General features: G+C 33.5%; 1 protein-coding gene across 1 annotated transcript; it reads left to right on the top strand.

Moving 5' to 3' along the window:
- The first annotated feature begins 965 nt into the window (after positions 1 to 965).
- On the top strand, positions 966 to 16,193 carry LOC102808986 (dihydroxyacetone phosphate acyltransferase-like). The gene is made up of 15 exons (XM_085493625.1): positions 966 to 1,044; positions 2,822 to 3,065; positions 4,069 to 4,245; positions 5,002 to 5,131; positions 5,729 to 5,932; positions 6,878 to 7,029; positions 8,636 to 8,766; positions 9,295 to 9,515; positions 10,352 to 10,627; positions 10,831 to 10,910; positions 11,367 to 11,507; positions 12,436 to 12,550; positions 12,793 to 12,886; positions 12,999 to 13,060; positions 14,487 to 16,193. The coding sequence occupies exons 2-15, from the start codon at positions 2,883 to 2,885 to the stop codon at positions 14,570 to 14,572; spliced, it is 2,052 nt and encodes a 683-aa protein (XP_085349751.1). The 5' UTR covers positions 966 to 1,044; positions 2,822 to 2,882; the 3' UTR covers positions 14,573 to 16,193.
- Positions 16,194 to 17,857: the final 1,664 nt, after the last annotated feature.

Genomic DNA, 17,857 nt, shown 5'->3' with positions numbered 1-17,857 from the left:
TGATGTTGCTGTAATTTGTGTTGCTATCTCCTTTAAAATCATTTTGTTCACATATTTTATTTTATTTTATTATTTATTTGCTGGCGATGTTTTCCTTTCACTTAGCGTAGGGTTAGATTTGTTATCAAGATGCCGTAGTTGTAATCTGTGTAGCTATCTTCTTTACATTTGTAGTGGTCATAAAGGTTCAGTTAAAATAAATATAAGAAATAAAAAATATAGGCTGTACATCACTGAGATTTTAATCAGATTGTTTTGAAAAATTCTGAGAGTAACACATGTTTTGAACACAGTTTCTCCACTACGGTTTTTGAACCATAGCACTTGTATTTCTAGATTGACCAGTACTGTATATGTATAACTAGTAAATCAGTATCAGTGAACCATAGTTTTGTAACACAGGTAAAACTTCCACCAATTCTCAACGACGACGAGGGCGCTGTGGTCAAATCCTGTTGTAGAGTGCCCTCTATCTTAGTCCGAACTCAGTTGTCTGAGGACCGAACTTACTCCTTCATGCAGCTTTTCGTGGTGTTCTGTAGAAATCGATCGATTAACAAACCACAATATTCTAAACGAACATATTTAGATGATATTGGATCTATGTATGTACTTTCAACTTGATTAAACAAATAAAAAACAATTTAGTAATAAATTAAGGTAAGTTAAGTGTTCTAATAGTAATACTCAACAAAAACAGTCGGTTCGTACACGATGGACAATGACCTTGGGCGAATGGCAAAGAAACATTTATTTCATCCATGTAAACAATATTTTCATATGCTAATATAATATCCATGTATATCTTGTGCATTATGCTTATTCTAAAATCGTTTTAATATCCCAAACATAAGTACGAATTGCCACAACACTTCGAATCGACCGCGGACATGTTTGTTGCCATAGGATTGGTTTACCAGGTCGTCAAGTCGGATCATCTGATGGCGTTCCAACCAATCAGATGAGATGACCTGCCACCTCACAGGTTACACGCCTTGTCATGCCAGTTAATACTACAAATTACATTCGATCATGATGTTTGCGGTAAGTACTGCGCGTGTAACAGTGTTTTGACGATGTTACCGTTTCTAGTATTCCTGTTCGTTGAGAGAAACATTTTGTCTTTCACATGAACCGTTATTACCACCATGGAGCTAAAAAACGTTTTTACCACAGGGGATTACGGCACGTTGAATCCACATACATATAGCGTATATGATTGCACACAGTGTCGTACACTACATACGTACGTCGTGGTATCACCAGCGCTGTCCATTACCGAAATATATTTATTTCTCTTATTGGACTAGAGTCAGTCTGTACTATAATGATAATTTTGCATTCGATGTACCCCCGGGATATAAATTAAAGTGTATTTGAATTATATAATATAATAAATTAAATTAAATTATATATTATTGTATTTACACTCATGTGCTATTCACCCAAAAATAGTTACTGTAAAATATTTTATTTTATTTTGGCGGAAAAGACTTTTGAGTACACACTGTTGTAGTGTACTACGTTTTAAAGCAGAATTTTTCAACTGTGTGCCGACTTCTACCAATAGAGCAAATACAGTAATAGCTATTTTTATATTGTATATCATTTGGCTGGTATAATTATAGACTTGTATATCACATACTTGATTGTTGCAGTCAAAACTAAATTTTGTTTTATAATAATTCATACGCGCATCTAGAATAATTTTTGCTTGTTGTGCTAGTTGATCACACTGTCACCTGAAAGGGCCCTGCATTGTTACATTATCAGTCATGCATAGTTCGTTGACCTCCATTGTTAGTTGTCTTGCAAATGCAACTATGTTTCATTTTTTATAACCTTAGATAATACAATACATGCAAGATATAATTTTGTATTTCCTCTAGTGTTGAAATATGGAAAATATTTTTACTCTTTCTGAATTATTTCTGGCAATACGTTCCAATATTCATAAAATATAATTCATTCGGTCACTGACCCACAACTACATATCATGTTTAATTATAAACTTTTATCCACATCTCACATTTTTATCTATCTAGCTATTCAACTGATGTGCAGATTGATCAAAACACAATGGAGGGGTGGACAGCATTCATTTTATTTGTGACAGTCACCTATTTCAATAACATTTTTAAATAAATAAAAATTACTGTAAAACAAGTCTTTTTAGCTAGCATGTTATTTTAGCTAATCTGTAATTTTGTTAATCCAGAATGTCGCAAGGTCAAAATAAAGTATATTTTCACAATATAAGATTGTTGGAACTTGAATTAAATTAATATTCTGTTAATTTATGTATTGTATCAATTTGCTAAAATGGCATGTAGCTATTTCAATGTGTTTTACAGTATACAGTATCATGATTTCTGCTATCAATTACAACGTTAGCTCATGTCAGTATGTCATTTACAATATCAATACAGATTCGGTCTTGAAACGGCTATATGAGATGAGAATCACTTCAGTCTGAAAGTTATTCCATTGACATGCATGAAAACAAAATGTCACCTATTTTTCTGATCTATTTTTAATAGTAAAATCCTTAAATCTCATCTGTTCTAAATTAAAACTTGTGTGAATCTATCATTTATTTATCTGCGACAAAGAAATCCAGTCAGTTTCGCAACCATTCTGCAGAGAGACTGTGGATGAACACGCATACATTGGTCTATATGCATACATTGGTCTAGTTTGGTCTAGACAAAATGTGCTGTGAAAACTTCATTAGCTGCATAATACAATTAGCTGTATTATCGCAGGGTTATTGTGCATAAACATTCATGCATACTAATACATTTAACATTTGTTATTGCAGGTTTTTGTATTTATTCTGTGAAACTTGACGTAACTAAAAAACTTTAAACAAATTTGGTACAATGGCTACCCAGAAGGAGAATTTGGATGACTTTCTGGCACCAAGAAGAAGTCAGGGTGAACTTTGGTGGTCTCTCAGGACAAGAGAAGGCATTCCTGAATACAAGTACGCTAATAAAATTACATCAGAGGGTATCAAAAAACAAGTTCTTAACTCACCAAGAATTGAAAATGAAATCAAAGAGGTAAGATTATGTGTCATGAAACCAAAGATGGAGGATTATATCAGCTTTCATTGAAATAATAATTATAATAATAATATGAGGTTATTACGAGTATACTGCAAAGTATGCACAAAGGCAGTACAGCGAGAGTATCGACTGATGCGCAGTGAAGGTTGATGCGATCGCGTACTGTCTGAGTGCATACTTTGCAGTACCCGGTATCCTCGTAATAACCTTATCGTTATATATCTTTACTCCCCGGGAATACATCATGGGAATGACAAAATTCAAATGTTTAGATCAGATTTAAGTTTTTAACTTTAACTGTGCTGGGTCCGGTCAAACCCTGGGGGCAGCCATTTTTGTTTTATCATTAGAGGACGCTTACACGTGTAATGCAGCACATCAGTGGGCAAAGTTACTAATGTTGCTTTGAGTCAAGCGTCTTGTACTTTGACTATGGCGTTGATAACATGTAGGTATTTTTATATCAGACAGTGGATATGAACTGTACAATAACTTTTTCATAGAATGACCAGCATCCTAGGGCAGGCTAAAACAGTAATATTATTGTTCCTCTTGTCATTTTGAGAGATGTATCCATCTTGACTATATAACTTGACACCGAAATGTGTTTAGAATAATGCTGGTATATGACTTACACGTAATGTATGTATGGGGGAACAGTTTGTAAACATTTCAGAATAAAATTCCAATAACAAGAAAATTACATACTGTTTATTATCTGGTTTCAAAAGGGTATAGTGGTTTACACCTCAAAATAATCTCTATTAAATGACATGTTTGAATCTGTTGGTGGGAGGAAATCATGTAGTGGTGTTTTAAAATTTAAAAGCAGGTTCTGGATGCTTGTCTGACTAGCAACTTTCTTTGCTAACAAGCTGCATTGCAAACTGCTAATATGTTCTGTACACCCAGGTGTGCTTGACAAAGCTATCCTGATTCATCAATGTACATATGTATCTGTGTCTGTATCTTAAAAGGAACACATTTTTGCTTTTAGATGTGTGTTGCAACTGGACAAGATGAAGGAGAGCTATTAAAAGAGACCAAAGCCATGCTAGATGAGATGGGTCATACATCCTCTATGGGCTCTGTACGATTTCTGGCATATGTACTACCAAAAGTATTTAAATCAATATTCAGAAATATTTATGTTAATACAGATGGAATTGAAAAGGTGAATAGTTGTCTCATTTGTATTTTTTCTCTGCTATTAAAACCACTGCAAATTTAATAAAAAAACCTGATTATTCGTATTTAAAATTTAATGTATGATGAATACAAAATGTTTAAATTGTAATTTAAATTTAAATTAACACCTTTACAATTGTAAATTTGAACTTTGTGTGCTTGTGGTATTTGTTGTTACTAATGGATTATATAGATATAACAGTAACTTTTTTTTATCAAAATCAACATTATAAGCTTTTGTCTTGACACTACAAAATTTTACTTTTTAATAAAAAAAATGTTTTGCGAATATCTTAAAATAATTCATTCAGCCAGGAGCATACATGTAAGAGTTTTTTATTTCATTTTTATATCAAACAATAACAAATTGTCGTCATGGATACAAAAAATAATTTTTAGCCCAAAACAGGGGACTAGTGAAATGAGCCATGTCCTCAGGTCGGTAAATGTGTTAGTGGATAGGTAATTCTAATCAAATTTAGAATGAAGAACACAATGGGTTTTTGTGGCACGTTCTTTTATTTAACAATTCAGCATGCTTGTGATTTTCACTCAATATAACCATTCAGCATATGGTACTGTACACATGGCTTCACATGTAGTCCCCTCCCCCCTCAGCTAAATACAAACATCAACTATATATATATATATATATATATTGATAATGACTTGTTTTCTTTCTATAACATTAATCCGAAGATTAGAATTGATTAGTTGACTAGGGCTTTGTTTTTTTTGATAGATACGAAAAACAGTAAAGGATACACCAGTTGTATTTTTACCAACTCATCGTAGTTATATAGACTTTATAATAATGTCATATATATGTTTTCACTATGACTTACCAATGCCTTGTATTGCAGCTGGACAAGGTAATGATATAGACTTTCAATTGTTTTCAAAATTTGGTTAATTTTTTATCTCACTTATAACAATTACTATTCTTTTTACAAAATATCAACAAATTGCTAAAACTAGAATGAAACTGTAATCTCAATATTGAGTTTTGATAGAAATTGTATCATTTGTATATTATAAAATATTTACTTTATATACTTATAAATGCTGAATTAATTGCCGTAGTTGTACCATGTAAAATTGTGTTTGAGTTATAATCCGCATTGTGTAAACTTCGAAATAGATATATACAGTACGGTTTGAGCATAACTTTAACGCTTAGCTGGCTGAGCTTGCTTTAAAAACTGACTCGTATCTAAACGATGCAGAGTAATCTGCCAAAATATGTCATGGGTGACAAGGGTGAATACTACAAAGTTGATAGCAATGATACTTTTTATAAAAAGTCAAAGCCAGCAGAAACCTAAGTTATGCCCATACTGTACGACATAACCGTACATTTGTGTGGGATGAATTATAGTCTAAATCGGCAAAGTTAAGAACGACAATTAAGTATTATAATTTTATTTGTAATTGTTCTGCATTTATTAATTTTGTTTTTTCCATTTCAGATTTCATGTTTATGAAGTTTGTAGGTAAATTATTACGAAACTGTGGCGCTTTTTACATGCGGCGTTCATTTGGCAAGGATAGACTGTATTGGGCAGTGTTCACAGAGTACGTTCAGCTTTTGATACGACATGGAGATTATCCAGTTGAATTCTTTTTGGAAGGAACGCGAAGCAGAACTGCTAAAAGTTTACCACCAAAACTAGGTAACTTGAGTGTTGATTTTTCTTACAGATGAAAGTCCAGCCACCTAGAAAATAGGTATTCCTGAAGCCATCTCACCACCATTTTAATCAATATTTTTTGTGAAAAGTTACAGAAATTATGCTTAGTGGGAGTTGTATGTATACAGAAAGTAGTATCGTAGTAGTTAATCATAGTCCTTTGTAATTTTTTCAATATAAGCTGACATTTTGGGCAATAGCTTTTTATCAACAATAAACCTTAAGACAATACTAATGAAGGGCTTGAAAGGCTTGGTTATTTTGAATATTACCGTATAAAAGACTACTATGACTACCTACTAATTTCTTTGCTCCTAGCAGCAGTTAAACATTTTCAATAGACCATTTTCCGTTCACTGCGAGAATCACGCGTTATGCGTGAAATCGAACGTAAAAACAGGACAAACAAAGGTCATAGCATCGTAGTGGCGTCAAACATCGCGTGGGATTCGACAAACGCGAAGTATTTTGGGGGACATTTCCATGCTTAATTAATAATGTGCTGTCCACATTTGATGATAGGCAATTTTGATTAAGTAAGGGTATTCGGAAGCAATATTCCTCTGTCGAAGATCGGCCGGTCGATGTGAGTTACGAAATAAAGAAATTATAGTTCAAAATCAAATCGTTCGATTTTTGCGGCAGACGTTCAACGCGCGTTTTTCATACATCTCGCGAGATCTCGCAATTGTACGGAAAATCCCCTATTGTCTTTGTATAAGACAAATATTTTAATTTATATTGTAAACCTAATTCTAATATTTACAGTGAATTCTAATACTGCAAAATGTACAAACAATGAGAAGAAAAATGTAAGAATATTTTCATCTCTTTTAGATCGACAGAAAAATAAATATGTTGAGGGTATGAATAGTGTGTTCAAGAAAACATTTCAGTTTGTATTAATACTTTTATTTCTCTCGGTAGGATTACTGTCTATTTTAGTGGAGCCTTATTTCAATGGAAAAGTAACAGATGTGGCTTTTGTACCGATTAGTATAAGTTATGACAGAATATTAGAAGAAATTTTGTATGGTAGAGAAATGCTCGGAATACCCAAACCCAAGGAATCTACTTCTGTAAGTAATTGGTTTGGTTGTGATTTTAATAAAATAAGGCTTGTTGTTTTGGCTTCTTTTTCCTTTTTTAAGCCTCGCTGTCGACTTCTCCTTGAAAACTGCTTGTCCAATTGCTTTGATATTGTATTTGTAGGTGTATCAGGTAGACCTCTGTCAGATTTGTTGATTTTGTAACAATATCTTCAATTCTCTAATTTTGATGAATATTTTTGTCATTTTTGGTAAAAAATCATATTTTCGACTTCTCCTTGAAAACTGCTTGTCCAATTTCTTTGATATTGTATATGTAGGTATATCATGTAGACCTTTGTCAGATTTGTTGATTTTGTGACAATATCTTCAATTCTCTAATTTTGATAAATATTTTTGTAATTTTTGGTCAAAAACGTTATTTTCAACTTCTTGAAAACTGCTAATCCGATTGCTTTGTAACTTTATTTGTAAGTACCTTGGGTGAATCTGTCAGATTTGGTAATTTCATGACGATATCTTCAAATCTCTAATTTTAGTGAATACACAAATGTATTTGTGTCATTTTTCGTAAAAATTTTATTTTCAACTTCTTGTTGAAAACCTCTAACCTGATTGCTTTGTAAATTTATTTGTAGGTACCTTTGGTGGGTCTCAGTCAGATTTGTTAATTTCATGACGATATCTTTAATTCTCTAATTTTAGTGAATATTTTTGTCATTTTTGGTAAAAAATGTTATTTTCAGCTTGTTCTTGAAAACCTCTAACCTGATTGCTTTATAACTTTATTTTTGGTACCTTTGTTCACTTTCTGTCAACATCTTCAATTCTCTATTTTTAGCAAATATTTTCGTCATTTTTTCATCAAAAAACATATTTTTGACTTGTTCTTCAAAACCAGTAGTCCAAATTCTTTGATACTTGTACACATGCAGCTTGGTTAGACCTCTATTAGATTTCTCCATTTCGTAAAAATATTTTCAAATCTCTTTTAGTGAAATATTCTCTGCAACAAAATCAAGAATGTTGGTGTCTTGCGATATTGAAGCAGCTAGCATTAAGTTTAAATTGCTTCTTAGTCATTGCTTTCAGAGCATGCATCACAAACAGCGGAGTTATATCAGCCGGCAGACTGCTACGGTAGTTATTAAAATTGTATAGTTTTTCAACTCTTGCAGTGCTAGTGCAAATCAAATTGCTTGCATTATCTGAATGTGCACAAAGTTGTTTAACCTTGTAAGATGATTGGCTTAATTTACTCAGTTATCAAGAGTTGAACTAGAATTCTTTTTTGTGTTGGTCTGATCTTTTCCCATTAATGTTAAACCATGCGTTTTATTGGAAAATGGGCAAAAATACATACAATTGTAATACCGTACATGCAAAACCTTTTTCAGGTTCAGGTACCATTTTTCATAAAAAAATTTTTTCTTTACACGACCAACCACAGAGAATAATTTGAATACAAATTCGTAGCTCAGTAGTGTGTTAGCCGATATCCCCTAGCATTCTGATTGAAACAACTCACAGAATATCACACTGGACTGTGTTTTTTCAATACTAACGTAAACACATCACTGATGCTAACAGGATTATATACAGTACTTAAAAATTGTCCTGTTTGATGTCTCTGTAGGGTCTGTTCAAAGCAAGAACCATACTAAATGAAGATTATGGTCGGTTTTATGTTCATTTTAGCGAACCGTTATCACTCCGGAGATTCAGTGAAGGTCATGTAAATAGAAGCAAGCATAATTTATCACCAAGGTAACAGAATAGATGAATTGTCGGGCCAAAACACATCTCTATCCACGTAAATTGTGGATATCTTTGTTTATACGTTCTGGAATTCTGAATAACTGTTCTGTCTGGATATATTGCAGTATTTAAATTAAGTTGAATACATTAGTTGGTGCAGACTTATGAATTTGTTTTCAAAACATTCAATTATTTCATTTTGTGTGTGGTACTATATAAAAAGCTGCGCAATGTGGTTGTCACTCCACAGCATGTTCAATGTGGGACCCATACAACGTATACAGTTATAAATTTAAACATATACCAGTAGTGAATGTACAACAGTTACCGGTACAATTCTATTCACATTAAATTCAAACTCGCGCTTTATGATGACCACCTCCCTTTAATAAATGGAGTTGATCAAGTTGGATAAATCTTCATTTTCATCATACATTCTATCAAATAAATATGTAATTTATAATTCTATTCTGTGTTTTTACTTGAATGATGAATTAGTATGATTTATAACATCTTTTTTATTTCTTATTATTTAAGGTTTAAATTTTCTCTGACTGAAGAAGAGCAAGAGTTTGTTCATGGGTTTGCTCATACACTTATCTTACAACAACAGAAGTATCTTGTCGCTCCAGTGTGGAGTCTGATATCCACGTTACTTTTAATGAATCATGGTGAAATGACGTTGGAACATTTGTATCAAGATCTTCAGTGGTTATATGAACAAATATCGGGATTTGGTTTTTATGTTGATTGGCCCGGTAAGTTTAATTAAGTCTATTATCTGTAAAATTACTTTAAAGCCTTTAACATGTGTTTAAAAATGAGCTCTGGACTGAAATTATTAATTGCGGTGTTATGCAAATTATGCATATGATGGCTTGTATCTTGGCAACTGTTCACAAACACCAGATCATTAAATGTAAACAATGATGGCTTGTATCTTGGCAACTGTTCACAAACACTAGATCATTGAATGTAAACAATGATGGCTCATATTTTGGCAACTGTTCACAAACACCAGATCATTTGAATGTAAACAATGATGACTCATATTTTGGCAACTGTTCACAAACACCAGATCATTGAATGTAAACAATGATGGCTTGTATCTTGGCAACTGTTCACAAACACCAGATCATTGAATGTATGGTAAACAATGATGGCTTGTATCTTGGCAACTGTTCACAAACACCAGATCATTGAATGTAAACAATGATGGCTTGTATTTTGGCAACTGTTCACAAACAGCAGATCATTGAATGTAAACAATGATGGCTCATATTTTGGCAACTGTTCACAAACACCAGATCATTGAATGTAAACAATGTTGGCTCATATTTTGTCAACTGTTCACAAACACCAGATCATTGAATGTAAACAATGATGGCTCATATTTTGGCAACTGTTCACAAACACCAGATCATTGAATGTAAAAAATGATGGCTCATATTTTAGCAACTGTTCACAAACACCAGATAATTGAATGTAAACAATGATGGCTCATATTTTGGCAACTGTTTACAAACACCAGATTATTTGTATATATATATTAGTATGTTGTATAACCTGATTGTATATTTGTTGTTTACATTAGCACATCAACCAATCCAAGCTATTATCCACTCATGTCTATCCGTTCATCATAATGTTGCCTCGGTAACTAAGGATGGTAGACTGGTTGTTAACCTTGATGTTGATGGCACTAATCACAGAAAAACTACTAACATTGAAGAGATGACACAACAAGAAATAATGAATATGGCGACAGTATACATCGTACTTGGTCACTATAGAAACCAAATAACACATGTTTTTGTAAGGATGGCTTTAGTATCGCTTTGTCTCGGAAGTCGAATATCATGCTTTAAAGGTAATGAAAAATCTTTTTTACACCATATTTTTGTATGTTTTCCCAATAACTGCCTTCGATTTTTCGTCGATTTTTTTTTATTTAACACTATATAACTAGCTCTGAAAGTTATTCGCCTGTCAACCACTGACTTTATAATGCTATGTTTAAATGATGCGACCAGAAATGGCAATTATTCCACATGTTTGTTTTCTATCTTCCAGATCAGTTATTTACAGAGTACAGTTATTTAGTTAAAATTATGTCTTCAGAGTTTATCTTTCATCCCAAATTAGCTGAACAGGTAAACTATGTTTTCATCTCTTTCTTCTTCAACACTTTTATTTTAAGTTCTAACATTCTAACACCACACAGATCTAGATTAACAATTGATATGAATAGAGGAACAGTTTAACTGCAAAAAAACTTGATCAGAACTTTTTGAAAACTTTGAATGAGTTAAACTGAGAATTGTTGATGTGTGTGCATATTTTAGCATATACAACAGTAATAGTAAAATATGTGCAGTCTTAGAAAAGGTCTGATTTACATTGGCGGTTTACAAGTTATGTACAGTTTACTGTTAAGTATTAGACTCTACAAATGAATAAAGCTATCTGCATAAAAACATGTGTGGAATGACAGGAATAAAGGTACAACCAGAGCAATGCAACACATGACCAAAAGTGGGATAATATAATTAATTTTCTAATTTGCCATGGTAACGTGACCCAGAAATAATACAGTACATTTCTTCCAGGATTTTAATGGAGTTTTAAGGAAGTTTCAAAGTAACGGTATCATAAGCATTACTGGTAATGAGATAACGAGACAACCTAACGGGGAGAAACTGTTGACATTCCTACAGCAAATGTTCCATCCGTTCTTGATAGGTTATTGGGTAAGTCAATTAGACAGCATCATGACTTTTCTCATGACTGCTCACACCTGTTCACACAGGAATGCTTTGACATAAATTAAAATTGACAAAGGAAATAGGGTAATGTAGGATACATAGTTTGATATGTGATGCCATTATGAATATACCTCTGGTAAGAATTATTTTTTAAATAATAAGGGGAAGATCTGTAAATGAAGATGTAGGTACTTGTTAGTGGTGCAGATGGTGTGAAATGAAATATGTTATAAGCCAATCAATTTGAATACTGATAAACACTATTTTAATATTGTGGCTGAGAAGACCAGGTGGATGTTTATATTTATTTTTATATGGGGGATGTGAACTAGATTTTTAGTGCCAACTTCTCTACTACACTGTCTATGTAGAAATTTTCAATAAGATCTCTGTCTGTTCATGTCTGCCTCGCTCCAAATTAATTTGTACTCTGGCATATTAGGCCAGACTTTTATTATCACTTGTTTCACGAACCCGCCAAATGAACAGGAGCCGAAAATGAAATAAAAATACAATTTTATTTCAGCGTAATTTCTCGCGCCCGCCGACTTGTAAGCACAAAACGTTGCTAAAAAAATATTATTTTTGTCTTCATTTTTTTACCGCCTGCCGCATGACAAATCCAAGTTGTATTTTCGTAGGAGTAGCATGATCAAAGTACCGAAGTCTCGCGCAAATGAGAAACAAGGTTATACATGGAATAAAATTTTATTTCATTTCTTCTCTTCGATCAATGATCTCACTTACAATGCTTCGAGAATCACACCGATGTAATAAAATAACAGAATTAATTATATTTTTTGTCATGCCCTCCTTAAAAAAATTGCCTCATAAAAACTCGAGAAACAAGGAATAACAAAAGTCTGGCCTTAGGAACACTGCAGCATTAGTTTATAATTCTTTCCTCCACTAGGTAATGTGTCAGTATCTATTAAGCATAAATCAAACCAATGGTGGCGGTCAACATTTGAAAGAAATTACATTAACAAGAGGATCTCAAAGTATGGTAGCAGAAATGATTAGAACTGGTAAGTTCACTATTACTTATACAATGGTTTTGTACAGATTTCTTTAACTTGCTAAGAGTAATTTCAAAAATAGGAGAAAGATTGGAGATAGTGAATAAAAATTTAAATGTTGTAATTATTATACAAAGTGAAGCAATAATGTGATTATAATAAAGAAACTTTATCAGCTTCCAAAATCTATACATTATGATGTAATTATGAATATTAATGTTTTGTAACATTTCCCGCATCATTCCTCGCAGGTGATATAGCAGTGTTTGATTCGCTCTCGTTGAATCTGCTGAGCAATACAATGAATTCATTGGTCAATCTGGAAGCAGTCAAGAAAATCAAAAGGTATTTATCACTATGCAATGGGATTTTTAATTCATTTATTTGTTCATTTGTTTTTTCATTCGCATACATAGTTTTTCCTATCAGCTTTATATTGTTTGTTTTTAATTATTAGAAACAAGGAAATCTTGCTGTTGCCACTGTCTGGTGAAATTTTGAAGATATCTGATAGAATATGTAAGTGATAAATGTAAATGATAACCACGACTAGAAGTCTCTTCTACTTCATTACTTCGTTCAGGAAGTTTTTTGAGAATTTAGGCATAGCAAGTTTTCATGAAAAATCATAATACAAACATAAATTTAATCAAATTTTTAGAATAAAATGATGCTCTCGCGCATGTGTTTATATTACAGCAAGTCTCAGAAGTATTGGGGCAGCCAATTTGCAAACTCGCTAGCGAATTGGCTAACTGCTTGGGTTTTGACTAAACAGTTGGCTTTTGAATCTCGCTGGCGCCGACTCGTGTTCGCGTCCACTCCGGGCGAGTCTATATTGCATTAGGGAACATAGTATGCTTTTACGTAGCATGGTACATGTCTGGATTCCCCTGAATGATTTGCTTTGTGAGGTGTGATAATGTGAAAGTAGTTTCCCTGGTCAGCCTGAGAATGGCCACAGTCAGCTGGCGTACAAGTGATAATATGATAAATGCAATTAATCCACCGATATTTACTTAATTAAATGGGGGTAGCCTTCTTGAACACCAATTGAAACTAAATAAAGAGACAAGTTGAGAAACAGTTGCCTACGAATCGGTGAGAAAATCAATTTTCACATCTAACCGATTCGTTGGGGTAACATTAAACCAACCGCTAATACAATTTGACTACATTCATTGTTTTTGTGTGGGCAATCCCTTGTATACGAACACCTCATTACACGAAAAAAATCGAACACTTTCCCTGGTATATTTGAAAGGGAAATCGCCATCCAACTAAAGTGAGACGATCGTCCCCTACAGTTATATAGATTCACACAGAGTGGGCGTAACCACAAGACGGCGCCAGCGAGATTCGAAAGCCAGTCGTTCAGTCAAAACCAAAGCAGTTAGCCAATTCGCTAGCGAGTTTGCAAATTGGCTGCCTCAATACTTCTGAGACTTGCTGTAATAAAAAAAGACCAGAAACTTTAATGATGGCCTTATCAATGAATTTTGATTTTGGTATGTTAAATAATTTTACTAAAAAAAAAGGACAAAATACAAAACATTTTTTTCGGCCTTATGAAGTCCAGTCTGCCAGTCTTCAGTGTAAACACTTCGGCCTTATGAAGTCCAGTCTGCCAGTCTTCAGTGTAAACACCTAAATATGTACCAGGAAAATATCTTTCAACTACAATTTCATCGATTTAAGTGAAAAAGAGGAAAATCCAGATATGTGATGATTGCAAGTGTTGGTACTGCAATTTATAACATGCACAACAATAAAGTGGACTAGAATTCTGTTTTTTTTTTTTAAATCATTTGTCTTGGTTAATTCAATCATATCTCCTTAGAAACCTCAGAAAGCTTTCTTTCAGGGGGACCCTTTTATTAGAAAACTGACACGATGACTTTCATGTTGAGTTAATTAATAATTCCGATTTTTACTTTTGACACAGCTGATTTGGTAGAGGTGCCGCTATTGAGAGCTGTTCATTCAAGACTTCATAGTGTGATACCATCTGAAATGAAGGCCAAGCTTTAAAAAGAATCCAACATGAATCTGAATTGTAAACTATTTTAATTCGAGGATAGAATTTGTGTTGTATATTTGTTGTGTATATGAAACCAAGGGTCAATAAGATAAGGGTATGCAACTGGTGTGATATGCGATGAAGATCCAAATGAACAAGTTTTTGACTTTTTGACAACTGCGATAGTCTCGCTCTTTTCTGTTAATGCGTCAATAGCTGTAATTCTGAACATTTGTTTAAAGCGGGAGGGTCGTCACCTGTGCACGCTTGGGAATTGGTCCAAAGCGATGATAACAATACACGGTAAAAACGCAAAGGCTCATGGGTAGACTCTTGTTTGTAAACAATGACACACTATGGCCGTCTGCCGCATGCGCAGGTGACGACTCCCTCGCTTTAAACATAACCACATAAAGATAACCAAGTCTTAACGAAATATTATTTTCCACACAATTGCATGGGCAAAGTGTCCCTACACATGAAATGTGAAAAACTAAAGGTTGAGTAGTCACCATTTCGTCACAAGATGCACGACACACATTATTATGGGAAACATCACATAAAATAATCAATCAGAATATGCTTTCAGTGTCAATATTTCGGTGATGGTCGTTAAAAACTGGCAGTCATGTTTTTAAAAAATAAAAATCAGCGAAAAAAGTTTAATAATGGCAGTTATTGTCGCTTTAATATTTCAGGCATCCACTGGGTTCTGTGATGCCATTGGTTCAAATAGATTTTTAATTGACACGCACATGTAACTCATGTGAAATGGAATCGTCATAGCTATAAATAGATATTGTAGTTGCAAACCACTCATTGAAAAAAACAAAAAAAAATGCTACACTGCCAGTATCATAGGCTCTTTCATGACATGCACAAAAATAATTGCAATAATCTACCATAATCTCATTTATTGAAAGTGTTGGATTTGTTTTTATCAGTATTGAATATAATATTTATTACAATTTTTCACTAATAATTTGATAAAAGTAAAAAACGTTATCGGCTCGAACAAAATTTTATATTGGTTGTCAATCATGTAATTTAATACGATATTACAATTTATTTTTTCTGATCATTGAATTTTGTTTCTCTTGTCTGAAAACTGGCAATAATTTAATCTTGTGTAAAACCTAAAAATAGTATTAAAGCTGTTTTAAGCTTCCATAACAATTAAGAATGATTTTTATTCTATTTAAGATGTAAAAAAATATATAACACTTGTATTGCATCTGTAATTTAATGCTAGCAAGTAATGGCATTTATTGAGAATTTTTAATTGTAGAACTTAATGAAAATGAAAAAAACACAGGAGGGGGGAGTATGACATGCTGAAAATTCACGAAATGCAATCATTGGTGTTTTTAATACATTGTAAAGAGGGAAATGTTATTTTAAAGCGGGGGAGTCGTCACCTATGCATACGCCAGTAGGCCATGGCGTGTCATTGTTTACAAACAAGCATCTACCTATGAGCCTTTGCGTTTTTAGCGTTTTTATCATTGCTTGGGACTCAATTCCCACGTGTGCGCAGGTGACGACCCTTCCGCTTCAACAACATAAATGTGTATTTACATGTAAATGTTGCAATAAATATTAGTTTATAAGAAAACTTCAAATCTTACTTAATATATTGTTTCAGTTATTTTCATTATACCTTAATTAATAAAAAGACTTCATACACTTATATCTGAAAATACATTAGAATTTGGAAGTAGAGCATTATGAGCATGCAGGGTTTGATAGGTCTTAGATGCATGTTGTGTTTACTTACTGGGTTAGTATATTTGTCTGTTTTTAAGGTTAGCAGGTATATCCCATCATTCTTCTATTTTCTGCTACACTGCAATGCCCCAAAGTGTGAATTGGTGTGGAGTTATTTTTAACAGCGCCCTCTATTTGTCAGTGTGCTGTTTCATTCACTTTTGAGCCGGAATTATACTTCAAAATACGGAAAGGAAATGTCTACGTGTGTGGATATGCTATGCGTATATATGTCTAACATTTACGGTGTTGTACGTTATTACGTGTACTGAAATTGCTAGAGTGATTGTCGACGCGAGTTACTGTGCCATCGCGACGGATTCACTGTAGTTTGCGTTGGAGTGAATCTCGAGAGAAACCAGTAGAGTGTGAGGGCGCAGTCGCTCGAACAGACCATTTCGCATATGCTAAATAGGCAAGGTGTCATTTCAGCTTTCATTACGCTTCACCTTAGCGTTGTTTTAGTAAAAGTTGTGGTTTTCAGAAATTTGTGCTATTTTTCGGCCGGCCAAATAACCGATATAAATTAAGTCTAAAGACAATTTTTCTAACTAGTACTTTTTTCATTGTCCATTCGGAATTATACGCAATTTGTAGTACACACTTTTTTCCTTCGTAAAAACTTACAATATGAAAAAATTGGTCGGAATGTTGTTACCTAACTAAGTACTAGTGAAATTATGGTTTAATATGGCGGCGTTTAAACAATCAAGTGACCATATGAAGATTTAACTAATTTGTACCAAGACCTTCGCGAAATGAGGAGGCTTCGGCCATCTTGAATTTTTTGAATTGGCCAATGGGCGTTCAAAATTGTCCATAGTTCAGTATACTAGTATGCCGTAACCTATACGAGATCACACTATCTGCAACACCGAATATGTGACAAATTAACTACACATTGAGCTACGCCTAATAACAGCAATTTGATTGGCTGAAACTTGCCCAATTCGCGACAGCTGTTGTATAAATTAGTTGAATCACTGCAACATCAATGGTTCCGGTACATAAACCATGACTTAACTATTACATTTAAGGGTTCTCAGTGCGTCCAAACGTTGGCGACATTTTCGGCTTTCCGTTTATTTTCAGAGTACAATTTTCAAGAAGAAAAAAATAGATCAAATTTAAAATGCGTTTTTATTATGTAGAAAAGGAAAACAATAAAATAAAAACTCTTCTTTGAAAACCGAGCCTGTATAAAAAGAAAAAGGTGCAGAAATGAGACACTAAATACGTGAGATTTAGACTGGCGCAGTCAGGGCGATTAATTTGTTTTTGTAGTTTAAATGAAATAACAAAATTCGCGAAATGGAGGTGTTAGCGCGAAATCCACTGTAATACCTCCATTTCGCGATTTATTTTATTTTATTCAAACTACAAAAACAAATTAATCGCCCGACTGCGCCAGTCTACGCGAGATTATGCATCCGTTAGTACCATCTTTCACCGATAGGAAAAAATACCCGTATTGTAGGTACATGTACATATATGATCAGCAACAGCCAATTAAAGTGCCTGTGCAATGC

This window comes from Saccoglossus kowalevskii, chromosome 2 (assembly GCF_978046115.1).
Source record: "Saccoglossus kowalevskii chromosome 2, keSacKowa6.1, whole genome shotgun sequence".
NCBI classification, from domain to species: domain Eukaryota; kingdom Metazoa; phylum Hemichordata; class Enteropneusta; family Harrimaniidae; genus Saccoglossus; species Saccoglossus kowalevskii.
The sequence above is the reverse complement of the archived record's forward strand: the minus strand, read 5'-3'. Positions and strand labels throughout refer to the sequence as shown.